The 22340-nt window shown below is 40.4% G+C and overlaps 2 protein-coding genes and 1 long non-coding RNA gene across 4 annotated transcripts in view; 1 reads left to right on the top strand and 2 right to left on the bottom strand.

Annotated features, from left to right (window-relative positions):
• Positions 1 to 985: 985 nt before the first annotated feature.
• On the bottom strand, positions 986 to 10219 carry zgc:111976 (uncharacterized protein LOC553663 homolog). Its single transcript, XM_034182460.1, has 13 exons — positions 10203 to 10219; positions 10091 to 10114; positions 7776 to 7847; positions 7611 to 7685; positions 4496 to 4572; positions 4245 to 4307; positions 4023 to 4131; positions 3800 to 3924; positions 2153 to 2265; positions 1842 to 2058; positions 1548 to 1664; positions 1362 to 1464; positions 986 to 1274 (listed from the first exon to the last, which is right to left on the bottom strand). The coding sequence occupies exons 1-13, from the start codon at positions 10217 to 10219 to the stop codon at positions 986 to 988; spliced, it is 1401 nt and encodes a 466-aa protein (XP_034038351.1).
• Positions 10220 to 10230: 11 nt separating this feature from the next.
• On the bottom strand, positions 10231 to 12190 carry LOC117519047. The gene is made up of 3 exons (XR_004563151.1): positions 12127 to 12190; positions 10461 to 10515; positions 10231 to 10329 (listed from the first exon to the last, which is right to left on the bottom strand). It is a non-coding gene; the product is annotated as an uncharacterized LOC117519047 (long non-coding RNA).
• Positions 12191 to 17150: 4960 nt separating this feature from the next.
• Positions 17151 to 22340, top strand: part of ralaa (v-ral simian leukemia viral oncogene homolog Aa (ras related)) — a 10793-nt gene continuing 5603 nt past the window's right edge. The window contains exons 1-3 of one of the 2 annotated variants that reach the window (XM_034166660.1): positions 17151 to 17286; positions 19995 to 20234; positions 20366 to 20574. In XM_034166660.1, coding sequence (XP_034022551.1) covers positions 20121 to 20234; positions 20366 to 20574 — 323 coding nt within the window. In that variant the 5' untranslated portion in view covers positions 17151 to 17286; positions 19995 to 20120. The remainder of the gene's footprint in view (positions 17287 to 19994; positions 20235 to 20365; positions 20575 to 22340) is intronic. The other variant, XM_034166669.1, reaches the window with a different exon arrangement.

Below are 22340 nucleotides of genomic sequence, written 5' to 3'. Positions count from 1 at the left end.
TTACTCATACTGTATGTACACAAGAGTGTGATGCATTTAAAAAAAAAAAAAAAAATCACAAGACAGAATGTTGAAAACAAGTTTGATATATTTTCAAACATTTCAAAAATAAAGACCTATGAAATCAAGTTCTTCCTTTGTGGAGAAAATTAAAGGAAAAAGTCCATGTAAAATGTAAACATAATGGTCTCCAAGATCAAGTCCTTATTTGTAAAAATGTAAACATAGCATCTTCAACTGAGAACTAAAGTCCTTCCTTGTCAAAAAAGGTAAAAGAAAAGTGCGAACCTTTGGAGCCAAAAATAAATAACGACATAGAAAAAAAATCTTTACTTTTATGACTTCTTTTCAGTTACTTGAGTCAATGGCTTGACTTAGTATATCTTGCTCCAAGTGCATAAGTGTTAGTACTTTGTGGCAGAAAGACATAAAAAGTATACTAAAGTATAAGTGTAAGTCTTAGTATTAATGTACTTAGACTTTTGTTTATATTTTTCAGTATAAGCCAAGTATACTTCACTATACTATTCTTAAGTATATAAAATATAGTTTATAAAAAGTCACCTTCAAGTGGACTTCCTCAGTTTTAGTAAAAAATAAGTATACTCATAGTACACTTGAATAAACTTCTTTTGCTAAAGGACATACTGGTTTGTCATAGTTATAGGCCGTGACCTGCGACGCATATGCATTAAAGCCAAAACAGGGTTTTAATCTTGCTTTATGATGTCACAAAAATCTGAAAACCTAAATTTCAACTATCTATCATTTGGCAGAGGTACAGTACTGTATGTGTGCTCAAAGTTTACCTTCTACCTTTAAACCAGACAGAATTCTGCTTGAATTAGTTTATTACATTCAGAAGAATCACTTTACAAAAGATGTGTGTATATATATATATATACACACACACACACACACAACACTTGCATAACGTTACCATGATTGGCTCATGCTGTAAGACCCCACCCACAGTACTAAACTGTTACATATTAACAGGGGGATTTGTGTTGATATCAGGAAGAAGTTCTGATTGGGTGTCTGACCCTGAACCAGAACCTGTGAAGCTGCACTCTGGATCAGAGCCACTCTGACAGAACGCGGTTTCTTCAGTTGTGAGAGCGCGGTTTGTCTCGGTGACTGAGATGCTTCGTGAGGTCGGAAGGTCATTTACCGCCTCGGTGGTGGTTGACCTGTCAGGACAAAGTGGGTCAGAGCTCATCTGCTCCAACTGAATGCACAGCACCCTCAGGGTCAAAGGAATGGACATGGACCTGAGTTAAAGCAAACCAGATGATGTCATCACCAAAAAAAAAAAAAAAACCTGAGGTTGTGACCAGAGAGACATGATGAAATTATACTTCTTTAAAATGCAGCCGATTTCCTCATCCATAGTCGTATCCTTCATTCCTGCTCCAAACACGGTGCAGGTAAATCTGTGAGAGTCCACCACATCCACCAACACTGTGGACACAAAGGTTCAGTGGGCAAGAACATTACTGATAATTTAACAGAGTAAAATAAATAAAATGATGTTAAATACTCACAAACAATGAAGGAGTCTGTTTCAGGTCGCTGGAAGGTCACGGAAAAACTGGTGTCAGACTCTGGAAGGACTTCAAACTGCAGGTCGCAAACTGAGCAGAATAAAAAAAAAAAAAATTACATCAATAAAGCAAAATCACTTGCATATTTTTCCTAATTAGAAAAAAATAAATGTTATAGTTGCTGAGCCATTTGCCAAAAGCCACGTGGGAGAATGTGAATGTCCTCGAATGAGTGCTGATCCACTTTTGCCATTCCAAAAACGAAAATAAATAAATAAATGAACCTTCACATACTGTACGACTGCAGGTTACCCAGCATGTCGGAGTGGGCTGTCATACAGGTCTTTAACAGAGTATTGATGGTGCTCTGATGGCGAAGCAGCTCCAGTATGACGGGGACATGGGCAGGGTGGGTGAAGAAGACTGTGTCCACCAGAGTCCCTCTGTACACAGGAACCATCCATGAAGCTCCAGGAAATACATACCTGTGCAGCAACTCACCAGGAAGAGGCTGCACACAGTAAATGGAATCATCTCACAGGGTGCATCAAAGGCATGCAGAAACTGATTTCAATCAAGTGCAAGAAAATAAAAGATGTGCACACCACAAAAGAAACAGCATCCTGCAGATCAAACGCCTCACTGTGGCCATGTCTGCTTTTCATCAGAAGCTTGGGTAAGGGCGCCCACTGCAGGTCAACATCTGATCTGGAAACATCTGAAATAAACCGTGTTGGGACATATGGTGCAGATTATTCATTCATTTTCTGTACCTGCTTACTCCACTTAAGGATCATGTTCCAGCAGTCACCGAGTGAGAGGTTGGGTACACCTGGACAGGCAGCCAGGCTATCGCAGGGCTGCGTACAGACACACATTCACACCCTCAGTCATACAGCCAGTTTAGAGTCATCGTCACCTAACCTGCATGCCTTTGGATGTGGGAGAAGCCGGAGCACCAAGAGGGAACCCATACAACCACAGGAGAACATCCACACAGGAAGGTCCCAGGTCAGAAGGGAACCTGCGACCTTCTCACCCTTCTACTTTCCCATCCCAACTTGTTACAACACAATGAATGAATAAAATGTATTGCCCTGTCACATGTTCCACATGGTCTCCCTCCCAAAAGGAAGCCTGCTTAAAGAACAAAATAACTTGAGTTTTGATCTGATTTGGACCAAACCAGGTGGAATGCTTGAGAGTCAGCCAAGGACAAAATGATTAAAAAAAAAAGGTTAAAAGTGAAGGTCACAGGTCAAGGTTAAAATCTAGACCCAATTATTTTAGTAGATCTTGAGAATAGCTATTTTCAGGTCTTGGTTAAAGTTACACCTATGAAACACGAATATGAAGTCACAGAATCACCTTTCTGTTTGTCATGTGACCTTTGTCCTTGAACGGTCAAACTCAAGATTAGAACTATAAGTCATTTTTTAACTATGGATTAAACATGGGTGAAGAGTTGTGTGCTAGTCGACAATAAAGAGGATCAATTTTGATGTCAAATACTGTATACAGTATTCCAAATTCTGTGGAATAGTATCACTGAATCACAAAGAATTCATTTGCATTGTTCTGTGTGAAAAAGTTAAATGAAATCCACAAATAAGGCTTGGAATTATCCTGCAGGGGCAGTGACTAGAGGTGGCAGATCGATCCTAATATCGATACCAATGCTGGTATTGATATTGAATGATCCTTGTGTAAAAAGATCGATACTCAAGCTTTTTTTTTCTCTCCCGCACACACCGACTGCTGCGCACGCAGATTCATAAGTTGTGTTGAGTGATATTTTTTTAAACAAAAATGTTGATTGTGATAAAGTATTTTGTTGTCACGTACAATGTTTGGCGAAATTCTATCCTAGGTCTTTTGGATCCTTTGGATCTATGAAGCTTAAACATGAAAAAGTATCGGTATCGGCGATACTGGGCCTGTATTTACTTGGTATCGGAGCAATACCAAAATTCCCGGTATCACCCACCTCTAGCAGTGACAAAGCAGCTGTTTCCAGTGTGAAAGGTTCCCGGTTCAAACCCCACCCCTGCCCATGTAATATGGAGTTGGTTCAGGAAGGGCAGCCGGCATAAAACTTGTGCCAAAAAGCAACAAGCAGCTCTGCAGTAGTGACCCAGAGTGAAAACAAGGGAGCCACTGAAGGGACTTACTAAGCTTTGGAATTATTCTGTTAAATTACCAAAAACACACACACACATTAAACAATGCTAAAATGTGCAAAGTTACAACACCTGTAATTTGGTTGAGCTTGTTGAGAAAAGACGCCGTCATTGGCATCACCGGCTGCAATCTGAGCAGGAAACAGGCAGGTAACTTCTCAAACGGCACCTCATCCACAGGAAGCAACATGGGCCAACTGTCACAGGAAGACATGATCAGCACCGCCTCGAATATTTAATATGTGACACAACTTTAATAACAGCAACAAGACAGATGTGGGAAGAAGAACGCCACCCTGTGGGATCCAGCTGTGGAGGCTGTGGGATCACAGAAGTCATTTGAAGCTTGTGAAGCTGGTCCCGGAGACCCACAGCCACCTGGCCTGCCTGGACATCCTCCATCTCTAAGGCAGGCAACAGGACAATCTACAATTAAGACTTAAACAGCCACGAAAGACGATCCTTCAACAGATGGATGAAAATTAGTTGTTCACCACCAGGATATCTGGCAGCTTACGTGAATTTGATGGTTTCTTTATATCAGCTGAGCTCGTATAGAACTGGAGAGTCCAAGGACAATCTACAATACAAATTCAACAAATATTAATACCATTAAAATAAATTAAATGGATAATAAAATAAAAATGATCAATGAAATTTACCATTTTACATTTTATTTAAAATAAAAATGACAAAATGTATTTTATATATTTACTTTTTAAAAAGATGTAAAATTATGCAAAATTAATATTTTTTTACAAGAAGTACCTTCTTCGCCAGTTGTTAGAAATCCCATCCTGCTGTTATTTATAACATCCACCCGGAGGTCAGTCTGCTTCGTTGATCTGAAAGCATGAAAGCTGTATTTGTTCCAGTTTATCTTCTTTCAATCAATCAATCAATCCATTTTTTTATATAGCACCAAATCACAACAAACAGTTGCCCCAAGGCGCTTTATATTGTAAGGCAAGGCCATACAATAATTATGTAAAACCCCAACGGTCAAAACGACCCCCTGTGAGCAAGCACTTGGCTACAGTGGGAAGGAAAAACTCCCTTTTAACAGGAAGAAACCTCCAGCAGAACCAGGCTCAGGGAGGGGCAGTCTTCTGCTGGGACTGGTTGGGGCTGAGGGAGACAACCAGGAAAAAGACATGCTGTGGAGGGGAGCAGAGGTCGATCACTAATGATTAAATGCAGAGTGGTGCATACAGAGCAAAAAGAGAAAGAAACAGTGCATCATGGGAACCCCCCAGCAGTCTACGTCTATAGCAGCATAACTAAGGGATGGTTCAGGGTCACCTGATCCAGCCCTAACTATAAGCTTTAGCAAAAAGGAAAGTTTTAAGCCTAATCTTAAAAGTAGAGAGGGTGTCTGTCTCCCTGATCTGAATTGGGAGCTGGTTCCACAGGAGAGGAGCCTGAAAGCTGAAGGCTCTGCCTCCCATTCTACTCTTACAAACCCTAGGAACTACAAGTAAGCCTGCAGTCTGAGAGCGAAGCGCTCTATTGGGGTGATATGGTACTACGAGGTCCCTAAGATAAGATGGGACCTGATTATTCAAAACCTTATAAGTAAGAAGAAGAATTTTAAATTCTATTCTAGAATTAACAGGAAGCCAATGAAGAGAGGCCAATATGGGTGAGATATGCTCTCTCCTTCTAGTCCCCGTCAGTACTCTAGTTGCAGCATTTTGAATTAACTGAAGGCTTTTTAGGGAACTTTTAGGACAACCTGATAATAATGAATTACAATAGTCCAGCCTAGAGGAAATAAATGCATGAATTAGTTTTTCAGCATCACTCTGAGACAAGACCTTTCTGATTTTAGAGATATTGCGTAAATGCAAAAAAGCAGTCCTACATATTTGTTTAATATGCGCTTTGAATGACATATCCTGATCAAAAATGACTCCAAGATTTCTCACAGTATTACTAGAGGTCAGGGTAATGCCATCCAGAGTAAGGATCTGGTTAGACACCATGTTTCTAAGATTTGTGGGGCCAAGTACAATAACTTCAGTTTTATCTGAGTTTAAAAGCAGGAAATTAGAGGTCATCCATGTCTTTATGTCTGTAAGACAATCCTGCAGTTTAGCTAATTGGTGTGTGTCCTCTGGCTTCATGGATAGATAAAGCTGGGTATCATCTGCGTAACAATGAAAATTTAAGCAATACCGTCTAATAATACTGCCTAAGGGAAGCATGTATAAAGTGAATAAAATTGGTCCTAGCACAGAACCTTGTGGAACTCCATAATTAACTTTAGTCTGTGAAGAAGATTCCCCATTTACATGAACAAATTGTAATCTATTAGACAAATATGATTCAAACCACCGCAGAGCAGTGCCTTTAATACCTATGGCATGCTCTAATCTCTGTAATAAAATTTTATGGTCAACAGTATCAAAAGCAGCACCGAGGTCTAACAGAACAAGCACAGAGATGAGTCCACTGTCCGAGGCCATAAGAAGATCATTTGTAACCTTCACTAATGCTGTTTCTGTACTATGATGAATTCTAAAACCTGACTGAAACTCTTCAAATAGACCATTCCTCTGCAGATGATCAGTTAGCTGTTTTACAACTACCCTTTCAAGAATTTTTGAGAGAAAAGGAAGGTTGGAGATTGGCCTATAATTAGTTAAGATAGCTGGGTCAAGTGATGGCTTTTTAAGTAATGGTTTAATTACTGCCACCTTAAAAGCCTGTGGTACATAGCCAACTAACAAAGATAGATTGATCATATTTAAGATCGAAGCATTAAATAATGGTAGGGCTTCCTTGAGCAGCCTGGTAGGAATGCGGTCTAATAAACATGTTGATGGTTTGGATGAAGTAACTAATGAAAATAACTCAGACAGAACAATCGGAGAGAAAGAGTCTAACCAAATACCGACATCACTGAAAGCAGCCAAAGATAACGATACGTCTTTGGGATGGTTATGAGTAATTTTTTCTCTAATAGTTAAAATTTTGTTAGCAAAGAAAGTCATGAAGTCATTACTAGTTAAAGTTAATGGAATACTCAGCTCAATAGAGCTCTGACTCTTTGTCAGCCTGGCTACAGTGCTGAAAAGAAACCTGGGGTTGTTCTTATTTTCTTCAATTAGTGATGAGTAGAAAGATGTCCTAGCTTTACGGAGGGCTTTTTATAGAGCAACAGACTCTTTTTCCAGGCTAAGTGAAGATCTTCTAAATTAGTGAGACGCCATTTCCTCTCCAACTTACGGGTTATCTGCTTTAAGCTACGAGTTTGTGAGTTATACCACGGAGTCAGGCACTTCTGATTTAAAGCTCTCTTTTTTAGAGGAGCTACAGCATCCAAAGTTGTCTTCAATGAGGATGTAAAACTATTGACGAGATACTCTATCTCACTTACAGAGTTTAGGTAGCTACTCTGCACTGTGTTGGTATATGGCATTAGAGAACATAAAGAAGGAATCATATCCTTAAACCTAGTTACAGCGCTTTCTGAAAGACTTCTAGTGTAATGAAACTTATTCCCCACTGCTGGGTAGTCCATCAGAGTAAATGTAAATGTTATTAAGAAATGATCAGACAGAAGGGAGTTTTCAGGGAATACTGTTAAGTCTTCTATTTCCATACCATAAGTCAGATCTAGAGAGTCAAGATCTAAGATATGATTAAAGTGGTGGGTGGACTCATTTACTTTTTGAGCAAAGCCAATAGAGTCTAATAATAGATTAAATGCAGTGTTGAGGCTGTCATTCTCAGCATCTGTGTGGATGTTAAAATCGCCCACTATAATTATCTTATCTGAGCTAAGCACTAAGTCAGACAAAAGGTCTGAAAATTCACAGAGAAACTCACAGTAACGACCAGGTGGACGTTTCAGTAGTTACCATTTCATGTCACTCACCTTGACATTTGGAACATTTGCGCCAAGTCTTGCCTGAGGCATCTCAGAGATGCAAATAATTTTAGTTTCATCTCACTGGAAAACAAAGAGGAAAAAAAAAATGAGCAAAATAGCTACAAGAGCCCTGGAATCTTGATTCATATAAAGCACTTAAAAATGCGGCACTTGTCTCCGGGGATGTTGTACTGGCTGAAGAGGTGTTCCAGCGTCGTAGAAAATTCATCGAACATTTTTGACCTAATGTGTGAAACAAAAGATAGTGACTCAGAATTATGTCAGCCATCAAAAGGATTCCAAACAGGAACATAATTTAACATAGTCTGGAACAGGGATGGGCAGTTTAAAGAGTAAACAACAAATATTACTGTGTTAAAGAATGAGAAGCTTTATCATGGTCGTACAGACCTTCATCACAACAACCATTAATAACGCCACCATCTGAGAACAGAAAAAAAAGTTTTAAACCTCTGTTGTATGTTGCAATGCTTGATGTCAAAGTTTTGTTTTGAAATACCAGGAAATGGAAGAGAATCTGAATCAGACCTGGATCTGCTTCAAAACGGAGTTAGGTTTTCCATGACCCCACCTCTACAAATTTTCATTAAAATCTGTCCTGTAATTTATCGTTTGTATAACTGTCAGACGGAATCAAATATAAATGGTAAATGGACTGCATTTAGAGTTTTTTTTTTTTCCATCTGCATCAGAAGTTCAAAGCACTTTACAGTGATGCCTCACATTCACCCATTCACAGACACACTGATGTCAGGGTGCTGCCATGCGAGGCGCTCACTACACACCGGGAGCAACTATGGGATTAAGGACCTTGCTCACGGGCCCTTAGTGATTTTCTGATCTGGCTGGGTTTTGAACTGATATAGGTCTTTCTGGCAAAGCTACATTGCTTACAACGGCTGACAAAGGGGAACTTCTGAAAACACCGTTACTTAAGAGTGAGAACCCACTTCTGAAGAGAAAAAGAAAAAATAATAAGTCCACCATGGACCATGAGATCAGACTAGTGTTTCTCCCTGGATACCATAGCATGAAGCAGATGAGCGTCTACAACTCCCCCTGGATGGAACACCTGTCTGTTGCAGGTTACTTCCCCAGCCAAAGGTGGTACCCATTTACAGCTGGATGGACTGGGATGATGCAGATTGAGACAGGTAGTGTGACTGGGAATCAGACTCAGGTCGACATTCGTAGTCCAGCTCCTTTCTCTTTGAGTTACTTGCTTTAAATGGAAGAAGATTTATTTTGAACATATTAAAAGAAAAAAAAGAAAACAAAGTAAAATTAAAATTAGTTCAAAAATGAGTGAAAAGAAGTTGAAACTTTTCTAATCCCACCCCTTCTCCCTGTATAAAGATTTACATATCAATCCCTGTTTCCTTAAAAATATTATTGACAATCATGATAATAATAATAGCAATAACTAATAATAATAATGATACAATACAATTTTAGAAAAAAGACAGACATAAGGAACCCGACAAAACAAAACACAACAGAAAAGATAGACCTAACTAACAATGAACATAAATAAATCCACAAACAAATGTCGAAATAAATAATGAATAACATTCATTATTTACCGGCTGCTGAGTTACTAGGTGTTCTTTAGTGAAGAATGTCATAATAAAAACTTCATGATTCACTTATTATTGTACATTTTAGAGCCTGACAAATATATTGGTTGGCTGATATGAACCTTTCACGGTCATGTTGATCTCAGTTATTTTTGCCAAAATTAAAAACTTTTTTCTTACCAAATAAAGAAAATGCACACACAAAAAAACCCGACAAGAAACACACAAACCAAAACACTTTGGCTATTGGAAATTGTGTCATCACATGGTTTGTCCAGTAGGGGCATTGTTTACAATGCTATCAAGCGCGGCTGGGACCCCATCACCCCCTGATTACAACAGCGAAAAAGCGACCAATTGCTATTAATTTTCAATCAGAGTGAGCATTTTTCCACACCAACAGGCCCCAAAAATATCAGGTAGGTAAAAGAGATCTTAATGGGACCAATCTGGTTAAATAAAGGTACGCAAAAGCGGCATGATGCGACACAGTGACTGCCGATCATAGTGAAGGCAGTTGTGATGTGCATTGGTTGACTGCTGGTTATATTTGCAGATATTTGTAATATAGTTCATTTTTAAACTGTAAAACATTAAGCCTCAGTTACATTTCATTGTTGTAGGTTTGATAACGTCATGTCAGGGGCCATTGCCAATTTATATTTCGCAATCCCCCCCCCCCCCCCCCCCCCGCCCCCGGCGCACCCAGAGGAAACCCACACAAACATGGTTGCATGGTTTTTCTTGTAAATTTATCTGGCGGCTAAAGTGATCAAAATAAGGGCTGCATCTGGCCCATGAACCACAAGTTGCTTATCCGAGTTCTACTACACAACACCCTTGCTGGGTGAATCTCAAAAACAAGTTTATCATCTCTTTCCTACTTACCTCAGCAGCTGTAGCAGAGACTGACTGGACTGCAAAACAGTTCATGTTTCATTAACAGAAAGTAAAATGAATGTTGCAAACGGTTGGATGGGAATCCCCAGGATCTCCTTACAATAAGGGATTGTCCATGTGAAGCCAGCTTCACGTCCTCAACCTCACCACTTGGCAGCAACAGCACCTCAAGGTAGAACAAACCAGCTGTCAAGTAGCATGTGGTGTCAGTGAAGTGAAAACCCATCCTAGGGAAAATAAATACAAGTAGGTGTCAACTCCTTAAGTATACAATTTGAGGATAAAAACAACAAGTAAAGGTGAGTACCCAATAGACAACAGTAAGGGAAAACTAGTGACCAAACCTCGTCTCACCTACCCCTGTTTTTTGGCTATCAGATCCAGACGAGACCTCATTGCATTTAGAGAGGACACTGAAACATATGGAGACGTGAAGATATTTAAGCTGAGAGGTGACAACACGAGTGCCTGTCACAGTAGTTTGAGTCGCCTGGGAAAACTATAAAAAAAAAATTAAAGTGTGCATTACAGTTGCATGCAAAAGTTTGGGCACCCCTGATAATTTTCATGATTTTCCTTTATAAATCATTGGTTGTCTGTATCAGAATTTTCAGTTAAATATATCATATAGCAGACGAACACACTGATATTTGAGAAGTGAAAATAAGTTTCTAGTATTTACAGAAAGTGTGAAATAATTATTTAAACAAAATTAGGCAGGTGCATAAATTTGGGCACCCTTGTCATTTTATTCATTTGAATACATGTAGCACTAATTATTGGAACACAAAATTGGTTTGGTAAGCTCACTGACCCTTGACCTCCATACACAGGTGAATCCAATCATGAGAAAGGGTATTTAACATGGCCATTTGCAAATGTTTCCTCTCTTTGCATCTCTTCTAATAAGAGGCAACATGGGAGCCTCTAAACAACTCTCAAATGACCTGAAAACAAAGATTGTTCAACATCATGGTTTAGAGAAGGATACAAAAAGCTATTTCAGAGATTTCAGCTGTCAGTTTCCACTGTGAGGAAATGGAAGGCCGCAGGTACAGTACTAGTTAAGGCCCGAAGTGGCCTTAACTAGTGAAGTGAAGGACAGTGAGAACAGTCATAGTCAACTCACAGACATGCTCCAAAGACCTACAACATGATCTTGTTGCAGATAGTGTCTCTGTGCATCGTTCAACTATACTGTGCACTTTGCACAAAGAGATACTGTATGACGCTGGAAAGCAGAGGAAGCCTTTTCTGCGGACACGCCACAAAGTTGCTTGAGGTATGCTAAAGCACATTTGGACAAGCCAGCTTCATTATGGAATAAGGTGCTGTGGACTGATGAAACTAAAATTGAGTTATTTGGACATAACAAGGGGCAGTATGCATGGCTGAAAAAGAACACAGCATTCCAAGAAAAACGCTTGCTACCTACAGTAAAATTTGGAGGTGGTTCCATCATGCTGTGGGGCTGTGTGGCCAGTGCAGGTACTGAGAATCTTATTAAAGTTGAAAGTCACATGAATTCCAGTCAGTATCAGCAGATTCTTGAGAACAATGTTCATGAATCAGTGACAAAGTTGAAATTGTGCCGGGGTTGGATCTTTCGACAAGGCAACAACCCTAAACACTGCTCAAAATCTACTAAGACATTCATGCAGAAGAACAGGTACAACGTTCTGGAATGGCCACCTCAGTCCCCAGACCTGAATATTATTGAAAATCTGTGGTGTGATTTTAAGCGGGCTGTCCATGCTCTGAAACCAAGAAACCTGAGCTGTTTTGCAAAGAAGAATGGTCCAAAATACCTTCAACCAGAATCCAGACTCTCATTGGTTTGTCTGCTATATGATACATTTAACTGAAATTGCTGATCCAAACAACCAATGATTTATACAGGAAAATCATGGAAATAATCAGGGTGTCCAAACTTTATATATATATATATATATATATATATATATATATATATATATATATATATATATAAAAATTTTTTCCTTCTTCTTCTTCTTCTTCTTTACCATGAATTAGTTCCTGGAGCCTTTCCAGTGATCTAACCAGCGGATCACAGGGTGTGGAGTCATCTCTGGATTGGTCCTAATGGGGGAGGAAAAACAAACAATGGCCCAGTTGTGCAGTACTGGCAGCCCTGCATAAACAGTCTTTGATGCTCCCGTCCCATCCCGCCATGCGCGCAGATATACATGACACTATCGCAAAGGAAAATGTTGGATGCTTTCAAAAAAATCCTGAAGATTGTCATTTTTATCCACAGGCCTGTATAACTGGTTGTGTGCCTTTTGGAGCTCTGTACGTTTGACATCAGGCAAAGTTTTGAGAATCAACATTGGTACAAAACATCACAACCATGTGCCATTTTGTCACTCCTTTGTCTGCCCAAACAATGGCGCCTGCAGAAAATATTTATTGGGTCGGTCAGAGGAGGCCAGTCAAGATCTTGAGGTGACACACTAAAAATTAAGGTCTGACAGCACAGAGGAAATTCATGGTACATGTTAATATTCATGTAACAGTGTGGCCAACAGGACCCTGAGATGAACAACAAGGCTTCACAATCAACTTGACAGGCCTGATGGTGGTTGCTCATGTTAGATGCCAACATGGCCTAAAATAGCAGGTTCTCTGGTCCTCACCTGCAACTATCAGAACCCAAAAATGCCAGTGTTCAGTATTGAGCAATTTGTATGTTTGTTACAGACAGAATCTTTGGGGTCTTACTTCACTGACTCAGATAATCTAGTGCACTACATTACCTTGTCCAATAAATTACATCCTGTTTAAAACCTTGGCTGAGCTCATGTGAAATATTGGATTACCATGTGTGAAGTGCATGAGCGTTTGACAGATTTTTGCAAATTTATTAAAATAAAAAAACTAAGAAATCACATTACATAAGTATTCAGAGCCTTTGCCATGAAGCTCAAAATTGAGCTCAGGTGCATCCTGTTTCCACTGATCATCCTTGAGATGTTTCTACAGGTTAACTGGAGTCCACCTGGGGTAAATTCAGTTGATTGGACATGATGTGGAAAGACACACACCTGTCTACATGTAAGGTCCCACAGTTGACAGTGCATGTCAGAGCACAAACCAAGCATGAAGTCAAAGGAATTTTCTGTAGACCTCTGAGATAAAAGCACAGTGACCATCATCTGTAAATTGCAGAAGTTGGGCTCCAGCAGGACTTTTCCAAGAGCTAGCCGCCCGTCTAAACTGAGCGATCAGGGGAGAAGGGCCTTAGTCAGGGAGGTGACCAAAGATCTGATGGTCACTCTGTCAGAGCTCCAGAATTCCTCTGGAGAAAGAAGAATCTTCCAGAAGGACAACCATCTCTGCAGCAATCCACCAATCAGGCATGTATGGTAGAGTGGCCAGACGGAAGCCACTCCAAAGGCACATGGCAGCCTGCCTGGAGTTCGACAAAAGGTACCTAAAGGACTCTCAGACCATGAGAAACAAAATTCTCTGGTCTGATTAGACAAAGATTAAACTCCTTGGCGTGAATATCAGGCATCACGTTTGGAGGAAACAGGCACCTTCTCTACAGTGAAGCATAGTGGTGGCAGCATCATGCTGTGGGGATGATTTTCAGCAACAGGAACTGGGAGACTAGTCAGGATTGAGGGAATGATGAATGCAGAAATGTACAGAGGCATCCTGGATGAAAACCTGCTCCAGAGCGCTCTTGACTTTCCCTCTGGGATCAATAAAGTATCTATCTATCTATCTTGACATCAGACTGGGGCGATGGTTCATCTTTCAGCAGGACAGTGACCCTAAGCACACAGCCAAGATATCAAAGGAGTGGCTTCAGGACAACTCTGTGAATGTGCTTGAGCTGTGGAAGGCTAACCACATCGGATAAAGTTCCTAGTTCAGTTGGTCTACGATGATCTCCCCAGTCCGTCCAACCTCTTCCGCTGGGGCCTGCCAGACACTCCACTGTGCCCACTCTGCCGGGGAGGAGGTTCGCTGGAGCACATCTTGAGCTCTTGCCCAAGAGCACTGGGAGATGGGCGCTACTGTTGGCGACATGACCAGGTGCTGAAGGTTATTGCAGAGGTCATCAGCACAGGGATCTCTAGCAGCAGGCATCAGCAACCAGCAGGGTATTCTATCACTTTTGTAAAGGCTGGGGAGAAACCACAGCAGAGCCTAAGACCAACAGGAGGGCTACTGGCAACAGCGCGGGACTGGCAGCTGAAGGTTGACCTCGGGAGACAGCTTAAATTCCCAGAAAACATTGCAGTGACCACACTCAGGCCGGACATAGTCTTGGTGTCAGAAACAACAAGGCAAGTGGTCCTGCTGGAGTTGACTGTTCCCTGGGAAGACTGAATGGAGGAGGCCTTTGAGAGGAAGAGGGCCAAGTACGAGGAGTTGGCAAGCGAATGCCGAAGCAGGGGATGAGGACTCAATGCAACCCCATTGAGGTCAGCTGCAGAGGATTCGTTGGCCAGTCACTCATCAGAGCACTCAAGATGTTGGGAATGAAGGGACTGCATTGCAGAAGAGCCATTAAAAACATCACTGACGCGGCAGAAAAGGCGTCAAGATGGCTGTGGATCAAACGGGGTGATCCATGGACCGTTAAGCTACTCAGACAAGCCAGGGCCTGATCACCCCCAGCTGGGTTGCCTGGGCAAGGGTGTATGATGTTGACAGACACGAAACACCCAATGACCCCAGGGTACATCACTGAAGATGTGTCCGAGTTGCACCAAAAGTGTTTGTGAAAACCAGAGAGATCTGAAAATTACTGTGCACCGATGTTCTCCATCCAACCTGGTGGAGCTTAAGAGGTGTGTTGCAAAGAGGAATGGACAAAACTGCCCAAAGATAGGTGCACCAAGCTTGTGGCATCATATTCAAGAAGACTTGAGGCTGTAATTGCTACCAAAGGTTCATCAACAAAGTATTGAGCAACGGGTGTGAATACTTATGTACATGTGATTTGTTCGTTTTTTATATATTTAACAACAACAACAACAAACAAAAAAAAGCAAAAATTTCCACACTTTCCATCTTGTTGTTATGGAGTGTTGTGAGTAGAATTTTGAAGGGGGAAAAAAAACCAACTTAATTTTGGAATACAGCTGTAACATAACAAAATGTGGAAAAGTGAAGAGCTGTGAATGCGTTCAGGATGTCCTGTATATACTGGAAGTCCAACTCCTATAATACTGAGATATCTACTCAACAGGTCAGTTTAAACATAAATATAAATTATTTGATGCCAGTAATGGTTTAATTTCTGCACACCATATTTTGTATTATTTTTAAGAAGTATCTTATATTCTTTGAATGATAGGCTAGAACAGTAATTGTGTTTTAAAGTTAGCCATATATTCTAGAAGAGGCTCTAAGTGTATATCTGTAGAGTTGGCAGGGGGAGATACCCTCCAAAAAATCTAGCCTTTTTTTCTGCATTCCAAGGCAATCTGAGTAGCTCAATACGGACTCATTGGTCATGTTTATTTTAAACAGACTGGCGGCTTGGGAAATTTTGGTGGTTGCAACCCCCCCAAAAAAAGTCGACCACTGAGAACAAAATAATGAACTCTGGCTGTAAAAGATAAAATTACACCATTCTGATTCAATCGCCCCCCCGTGACCCTTGATTGGAGTAAGCGGGTGTAGAAAATGAATACATTTTCTGATACAATTACATAAACACAATTTCTTAATTGCTTTTTTTGTGCAATAACTAGCGGCATTTTATGTCATAATTATCACCCAAAAATAATTTCTTTAAAATATTCCCTCCAGCATCACTACTGTCTCCTTCAGTGTATTACATTTTAAGGCTGTGCCAAGCACCAGGTGAAGTTTTATACCAAATATTTTTGGCCTTTTAATGATTTTATGTTAAGAAATTGCATGGCAAACCTCACAGACAGACGTGCACACATGCAACATATTTCTAAAGCTCCTGAAAGATGATGTAGGGGAACATGTCAGCAAAGCAACGCAGTAACCAGTCAAAAATAATTATCACTGTCATGTCATCGTATGTCACATTACACATCCAAACAGCAGTGGCTGCAGGAAATCTGCATGATTGAGTTAAAACATAACACTGTTGAAATTCTAATTTATGGGAAGATGAGCATATCAGGTGGAATTAGTGTCTTACCATGCATCTTCTGACGAACTGAAATGTGTCACTCCAGGGCTTCTCTGCAAGTTTCAAGCGCAGTTCAGAGATCATGGACTTCATTACTGCAGGATACAGAAAAAGAAAACGGATTTTGAATGTCTGCTCAGTGCTGTCTGACAAGCCCCTCTTTACCTGCATAAAACTGCATGCATCTTACTGCAGTTTTCAACGAATGCATGCTGTAAAATGGTTTAATACTGTACCTGAGTGGTTATAATTCAAATATGATTTACAATCAAAACTGACCGAAAATGTCACAAATTTGAGGGACAGGAGATCTTGGAAAAACCCAATAATCTTGGCCTTAGACCAGGAATAATGTCTTAATTCTTTCACTAAAATTTGAGCACAAGTCCAAATCTATCTCAAACAAATCCCTGATCAAGTTACTTTCAGGGGATTGGCGCATGGCCTCATCTTCCACGTGGCTCCAGCAAGTGCACAAAAATTTAAAACAAGCCAACAAGTCATAGAATTAAGACATTTCATGACGAAACTTTTGTACACCAAGACACCTTTCAGCTTCCTTATGAATAGCAACACAAAAACAATAAAACTATCATTTTCAACCAGCATTACCTGGCTTCTGACGTCATTCACATATGGTGTTCTGCAACCAAAAGTCTACATATTTATGCTAATTAACCAATTAATCAATTACCTGGAGCACATCTGTTAAGCTGTTTTGTTTGCAAACAAATAACCAAAACCAGTAATTAAAACAAAGCAGTGTGATTGGCTGTTGTGAGCTGTAAGGTCTTAACAAGAGTTTAGCAATTAAAATAAATAAAGTTTGTTGTGTTTGTTTGGTCCGCGGGGCGTTTTCAGACGGAGCCACGCCCACAGAACGTGAGACCGGGCGTTGTCAGACGCGACCACGTCCACAGGACGTCCAGTCAAGTCTGTGTGGATTTAGACACTGTGCTAGCCATGAGCTAACGAGAACGCGGCTTTTCATTTTTGTCACCATAATTCAAGGTTTGGCGGAGTTGTTACCGAGGTTAGTACGTTTTCGGTAACCGGTAGGTGATGTTAGCTATGTGTACAGGCGCGGTCTGTTTTTACGGCGTGTTGTTAACCGCTTTATTTAATGCTCGTTAGCTTCTTGCTAATGTGTCCGCCCTTTGCTGGCTAGCCGGGGAGCTTATCTGACGCTGGGGTTTGAAAGGATCGGGTGAACATCTGTTGCTTGGTATTCAGTTTATGAATTTGGCCTTTTTGTGGATTATCTGAGCCACCCTTTGAATTTTAAATGAGTGTTAGGTCAGGGTTCTAGCTTCGCAGGTTAGCCTGTTATCTACTTCACTCAATGTAACTAGCTAGTTTGCCTGCAAGGTCTCATTATGTTCCAGCTAAATTAGTAATAAGTTAACCGTGGTTCTTATGGGCCGTGCACCGCTGATTTAACCGTATTGATCCGGTTGCCTGTTGTAAATAACATGATCGCTTTCTCTCCTAACAGTCATGTTCACTGTGCCAAATAGTTCGCTGGTTACTCAGCAGATAAGATGACGTTTGCGTTACACCCAGTTGTTATGTTATTGTGATATTTATTGCTGTAACAGTGTTTGTATTTTTTTGTTTTCATTTTTATTTAGCAAAGTTCAATTCAAGTGCATCATGTAAATGCATTTAAAAAAAATCCACGGAAGACACAAGAAAAAGGAAGAAAAACAAATTTGTAATTGTGATCACAACTTTGACATCTTTGGAGTTTGTTTCCAACAGTGTTTGTACCAGGGTTACTTAAAAAGGTTTAAAGCAGATTTTCATTAAATTTGGTGATATTATCGACCTGACCATTTGGGGATTTTTTTAAAATGACTTTTTAGCAGAGGGATTTTGAGTTTTAAACTTCTCCCAAAAAAAAAAAACAGTCATGGCAGAAACAAGCTACTTTTACTCAAATGGGCTGCTGTATTAGAAACTCATTCAATGTTTTAAAATGCTCAATTAAACTAAGGAAAATGTTTGCTTTGGGTGGTTAATAGATAGATATGACATCTGGTGGATAGTTGGGATTTCTGGGCTGATTTACTGCTTTGAAACACTTTTGCAGAAACATTCACTGTTTTGAATAACTTGTCAAACTGCCCATTTTCTTGACAGTGGAATTTCCCTCCAAATGAATTCCATCTCGGTTCATGGGACAATCTCCTTTTTCCTTTGTTCATTAAATCTGGTGGAGATGTGGGTCCATGAAGAATCCATTTTAGATTTGGAGCAGATCTGGGTAGATGTTTCTGTCGATATATCCCCTCTACTCTACATATCTGTTTTTAACTGTCAATAGTTACAGCTAGAATTTTTTTAAATAAACATTCTTTGGAATAGTTTCAGAAATCTGTAGACAGCTTTTGACAGATTTTTGAAACTATGAGAGTGATGAGTGAGTTTCAAAAATCTCTATCTTGATATGAGTTCAGAGCCCAGTGTTGGAACTTTGTACTGCAGTGGTTAATGAAAGTTCGCCATACTGATGTTTTTAAGTACTTTAACTCTGTTGAAACCTGACATTTTAAGTGTTTGGGAGTGATCGATCTTCTTGTTGAAGTTGCTGTGTCTGTATGGTTACTTAATAGAATGGAGTGTAATTTGGATTTAAAATGCCTTCCTATAAACAGATTCATTTCCTTTCTCTCCGGATTAAAGGGATGGTGCTAAATTGTAATATGGATTTAGAGCACACATGGCCCCCTATTGCTAATTTAGTTTAATGACATATTGGCTGCGTTCTCATCTCAATCGCTATTCCCCAGAGCTATGTGCAGGCATGTGATAGGAAAGGGCATTAGTGTCTAATATTGGATATTGGACAGTGGACATCATTTCCTATAATCCTGTGCAGTCCAATATGTGATCCACCACATTCATTCATTCATCTTCTACCGCTTAGTCCAATTAAGGGTCACGGGGGGCTGGAGCCTATCCCAGCAGTCATAGAGCGCAAGGCGGGGTACACCCAGGACAGGACGCCGGTCCGTCGCAGGGCCACAAATAGACAAACAAACACAGACACACACACACACCTACGGACAATTTCTTATTTAAAGATACCAATCCACCTTAACCCACATGTCTTTGGATGTGGGAGGTAACCGGAGCACCCGGAGGAAACCCACGCAAACACGGGGAGAACATGCAAACTCCACACAGAAAGGCCACGGGAATTGAACCCACGACCTACTTGCTGTGAGGCAAGCCACTAAGCCACCGTGCTGCCCATGATCCACCACATCACTCTTGTATTTGTCAGATGATATTCATGCATGTCAAATTTTGAAAAATGCAGCTAGATGATAGTCACAAGTCATCTGTGTAGTGGAAAAACTGAAGACCTACGTGGAACCTCTTAAATTTTATGAGGAAAATTTCTGGAGGAATTGTGATTAGAAGTACATTAAGTGTTGGATTGTTTTGTGTGTGTGTGTGTGTGTGTGTGTGTGTGTGTGTGTGTGTTCTGATCTGTCTCGCTGTGCAGGTTACATCAAATTTACATTCTATTCACAATTCTTTTTTAATAGCCCATTCATTTAAAGGCTTTTTTTCAGCACTTCAGACTGGTTTAAAAGGGGGGGGGGGAGCTAAATTTCTTTGTCCTTAATAGCCATGTCCAGAAATTCATCCCACTGACTCTCATGTAGTATGAGAGCAGAACTTTCTCCAACAGCTGGGAAATCTTTTTTTGTTTGTTTTTGTTCTCCACAGGAATAATCATTCTTCTACCCCGCTGCAGTTTGACTCTGATCTGATTCTGTGGTGTTTGTTCTTCTCTTCACCTCCCGCTCCACCTGAATTCTGCTTGCTCTGACGCTCAGATCGTTTGGTAGAGCCATGGCAGCTGCTAAACCAAAAGGGCAGAACTCTCTTGCCCTTCATAAAGTGATTATGGTGGGAAGTGGCGGAGTTGGCAAGTCAGCTCTCACGCTCCAGTTCATGTATGATGAGGTGAGCGATTGTGTCTAGGTTTCAGTTTGTATGTGTGAATGTTTGTAACTGTGCTTTGCTGGTATGATGGGTTTTTTTTTTTTTTTTTTTGGTAAGCTTAATCATGATTAGTATTGTTTGTTTCCCTGTAGTTTGTGGAGGACTATGAACCCACCAAGGCAGACAGTTACAGGAAGAAAGTGGTGCTGGATGGAGAGGAGGTACAAATCGACATCCTTGACACAGCTGGACAGGAAGACTACGCAGCCATCCGGGATAACTACTTCCGCAGTGGCGAGGGTTTTCTCTGTGTATTTTCCATTACAGAACTGGAATCATTCGCAGCTACAGTGGACTTCAGGTAGAAGTGTGTGTGTGTGTGTGTGTGTGTGTGAGAGAGACCTGAATTCACATTTGTAGGCTCTCCCTACAGGGAAGCCCTGTCTTTCTTCAGGTGCCCTTCAGGTGGAGTGGGTATTATAGTAGCATTATCTCTGTAGTACACATGCTACCAGGTGGTTGGGATTGCCCTGCAGTTACAGCAATTTTCTGATCATATATTTCACAAGAGGCAACATCTGTATTCTGCAAGCAATGGAGGTTTGTGATCAAGCACTTAAAAACAACAACAAAAAAACTCCAAATAGAATAATTCTGTTTTCATTCTTGTTTAAAATGCCCACAATGTAAAAATTGAGAGAACCAACTCTGACTAATAGGTAGAATAACTAACCTTCCTGAGATATGTCTGGTGTGCTAAACCTATACTCAGTATGCTGGTAACAGCTGATATCCACAGGATTACCTAATATGTAACAAATGTTTCTGGTGGCATTTGCCAGGATTTTCAGTCATTCAGCTTGTGAAAACTAGTGGTGACTTCCTGCATTTGTGTGTGTGTTTGGGGGGGGGGGGGGTCTTGTTTATTTTGCTGTCATTGTATGGCTAACAGGAGTAAACTCTTATCAGTTTGTGCTTCTGCACTTGGTATCTTGGGTGTCAGTGTACAACCCCTGGCAAAAATTATGGAATCACCAGCCTCTGAGGATGTTCATTCAGTTGTTTAATTTTGTAGAAAAAAAGCAGATCACAGACATGACACAAAACTAAAGTCATTTCAAATGGCAACTTTCTGGCTTTAAGAAACACTATAAGAAATCAGGAAAAAAAGATTGTGGCAGTCAGTAATGGTTACTTTTTTAGACCAAGCAGAGGAAAAAAATATGGAATCACTCAATTGAGGAAAAAATTATGGAATCACCCTGTAAATTTTCATCCCCAAAACTAACACCTGCATCATATCAGATCTGCTCGTTAGTCTGCATCTAAAAAGGAGTGAACACACCTTGGAGAGCTGTTGCACCAAGTGGACTGACATGAATCATGGCTCCAACACGAGAGATGTCAATTGAAACAAAGGAGAGGATTATCAAACTCTTAAAAGAGAGTAAATCATCATGCAATGTTGCAAAAGATGTTGGTTGTTCACAGTCAGCTGTGTCTAAACTCTGGACCAAATACAAACATGGGAAGGTTGTTAAAGGCAAACATACTGGTAGACCAAGGAAGACGTCAAAGCGTCAAGACAGAAAACTTAAAACAATATGTCTCAAAAATCGAAAAATGCACAACAAAACAAATGAGGAACGAATGGGAGGAAACTGGAGTCAACGTCTGTGACCGAACTGTAAGAAACCACCTAAAGGAAATGGGATTTACATACAGAAAAGTTAAACGAAAGCCATCATTAACACCTAAAGAGAAAAAAAACAAGGTTACAATGGGCTAAGGAAAAGCATTCGTGGACTGTGGATGACTGGATGAAAGTCATATTCATTGATGAATCTCGAATCTGCATTGGGCAAGGTGATGATGCTGGAACTTTTGTTTGGTGCCATTCCAATGAGATTTATAATGACTGCCTGAAGAGAACATGTAAATTTCCACAGTCATTGATGATATGGGGCTGCATGTAAGGTAAAGGCACTGGGGAGATGGCTGTCATTACATCATCAATAAATGCACAAGTTTACGTTGATATTTTGGACAATTGAAAGGATGTTTGGGGATGTTTCAAGATGATAATGCATCTTGCCATAGAGCAAAAACTGCGAAAACATTCCTTGT

Source organism: Thalassophryne amazonica, chromosome 1 (assembly GCF_902500255.1).
Source record: "Thalassophryne amazonica chromosome 1, fThaAma1.1, whole genome shotgun sequence".
Classification (NCBI taxonomy): domain Eukaryota; kingdom Metazoa; phylum Chordata; class Actinopteri; order Batrachoidiformes; family Batrachoididae; genus Thalassophryne; species Thalassophryne amazonica.
This window is presented reverse-complemented; position numbering and strand designations above follow the sequence as displayed.

What these genes read in the sequence shown, in the direction of transcription:
- zgc:111976 (XM_034182460.1), bottom strand. An exon ending in CAAATGTTCCAAATGTCAAG is followed by an intron (nt 4,573 to 7,610) that starts GTGAGTGACATG and finishes TCATGCTTTCAG; the next exon opens with ATCAACGAAGCAGACTGACC. An exon ending in CAAGCTCAACCAAATTACAG is followed by an intron (nt 2,266 to 3,799) that starts GTGTTGTAACTT and finishes GGTTTATTTCAG; the next exon opens with ATGTTTCCAGATCAGATGTT.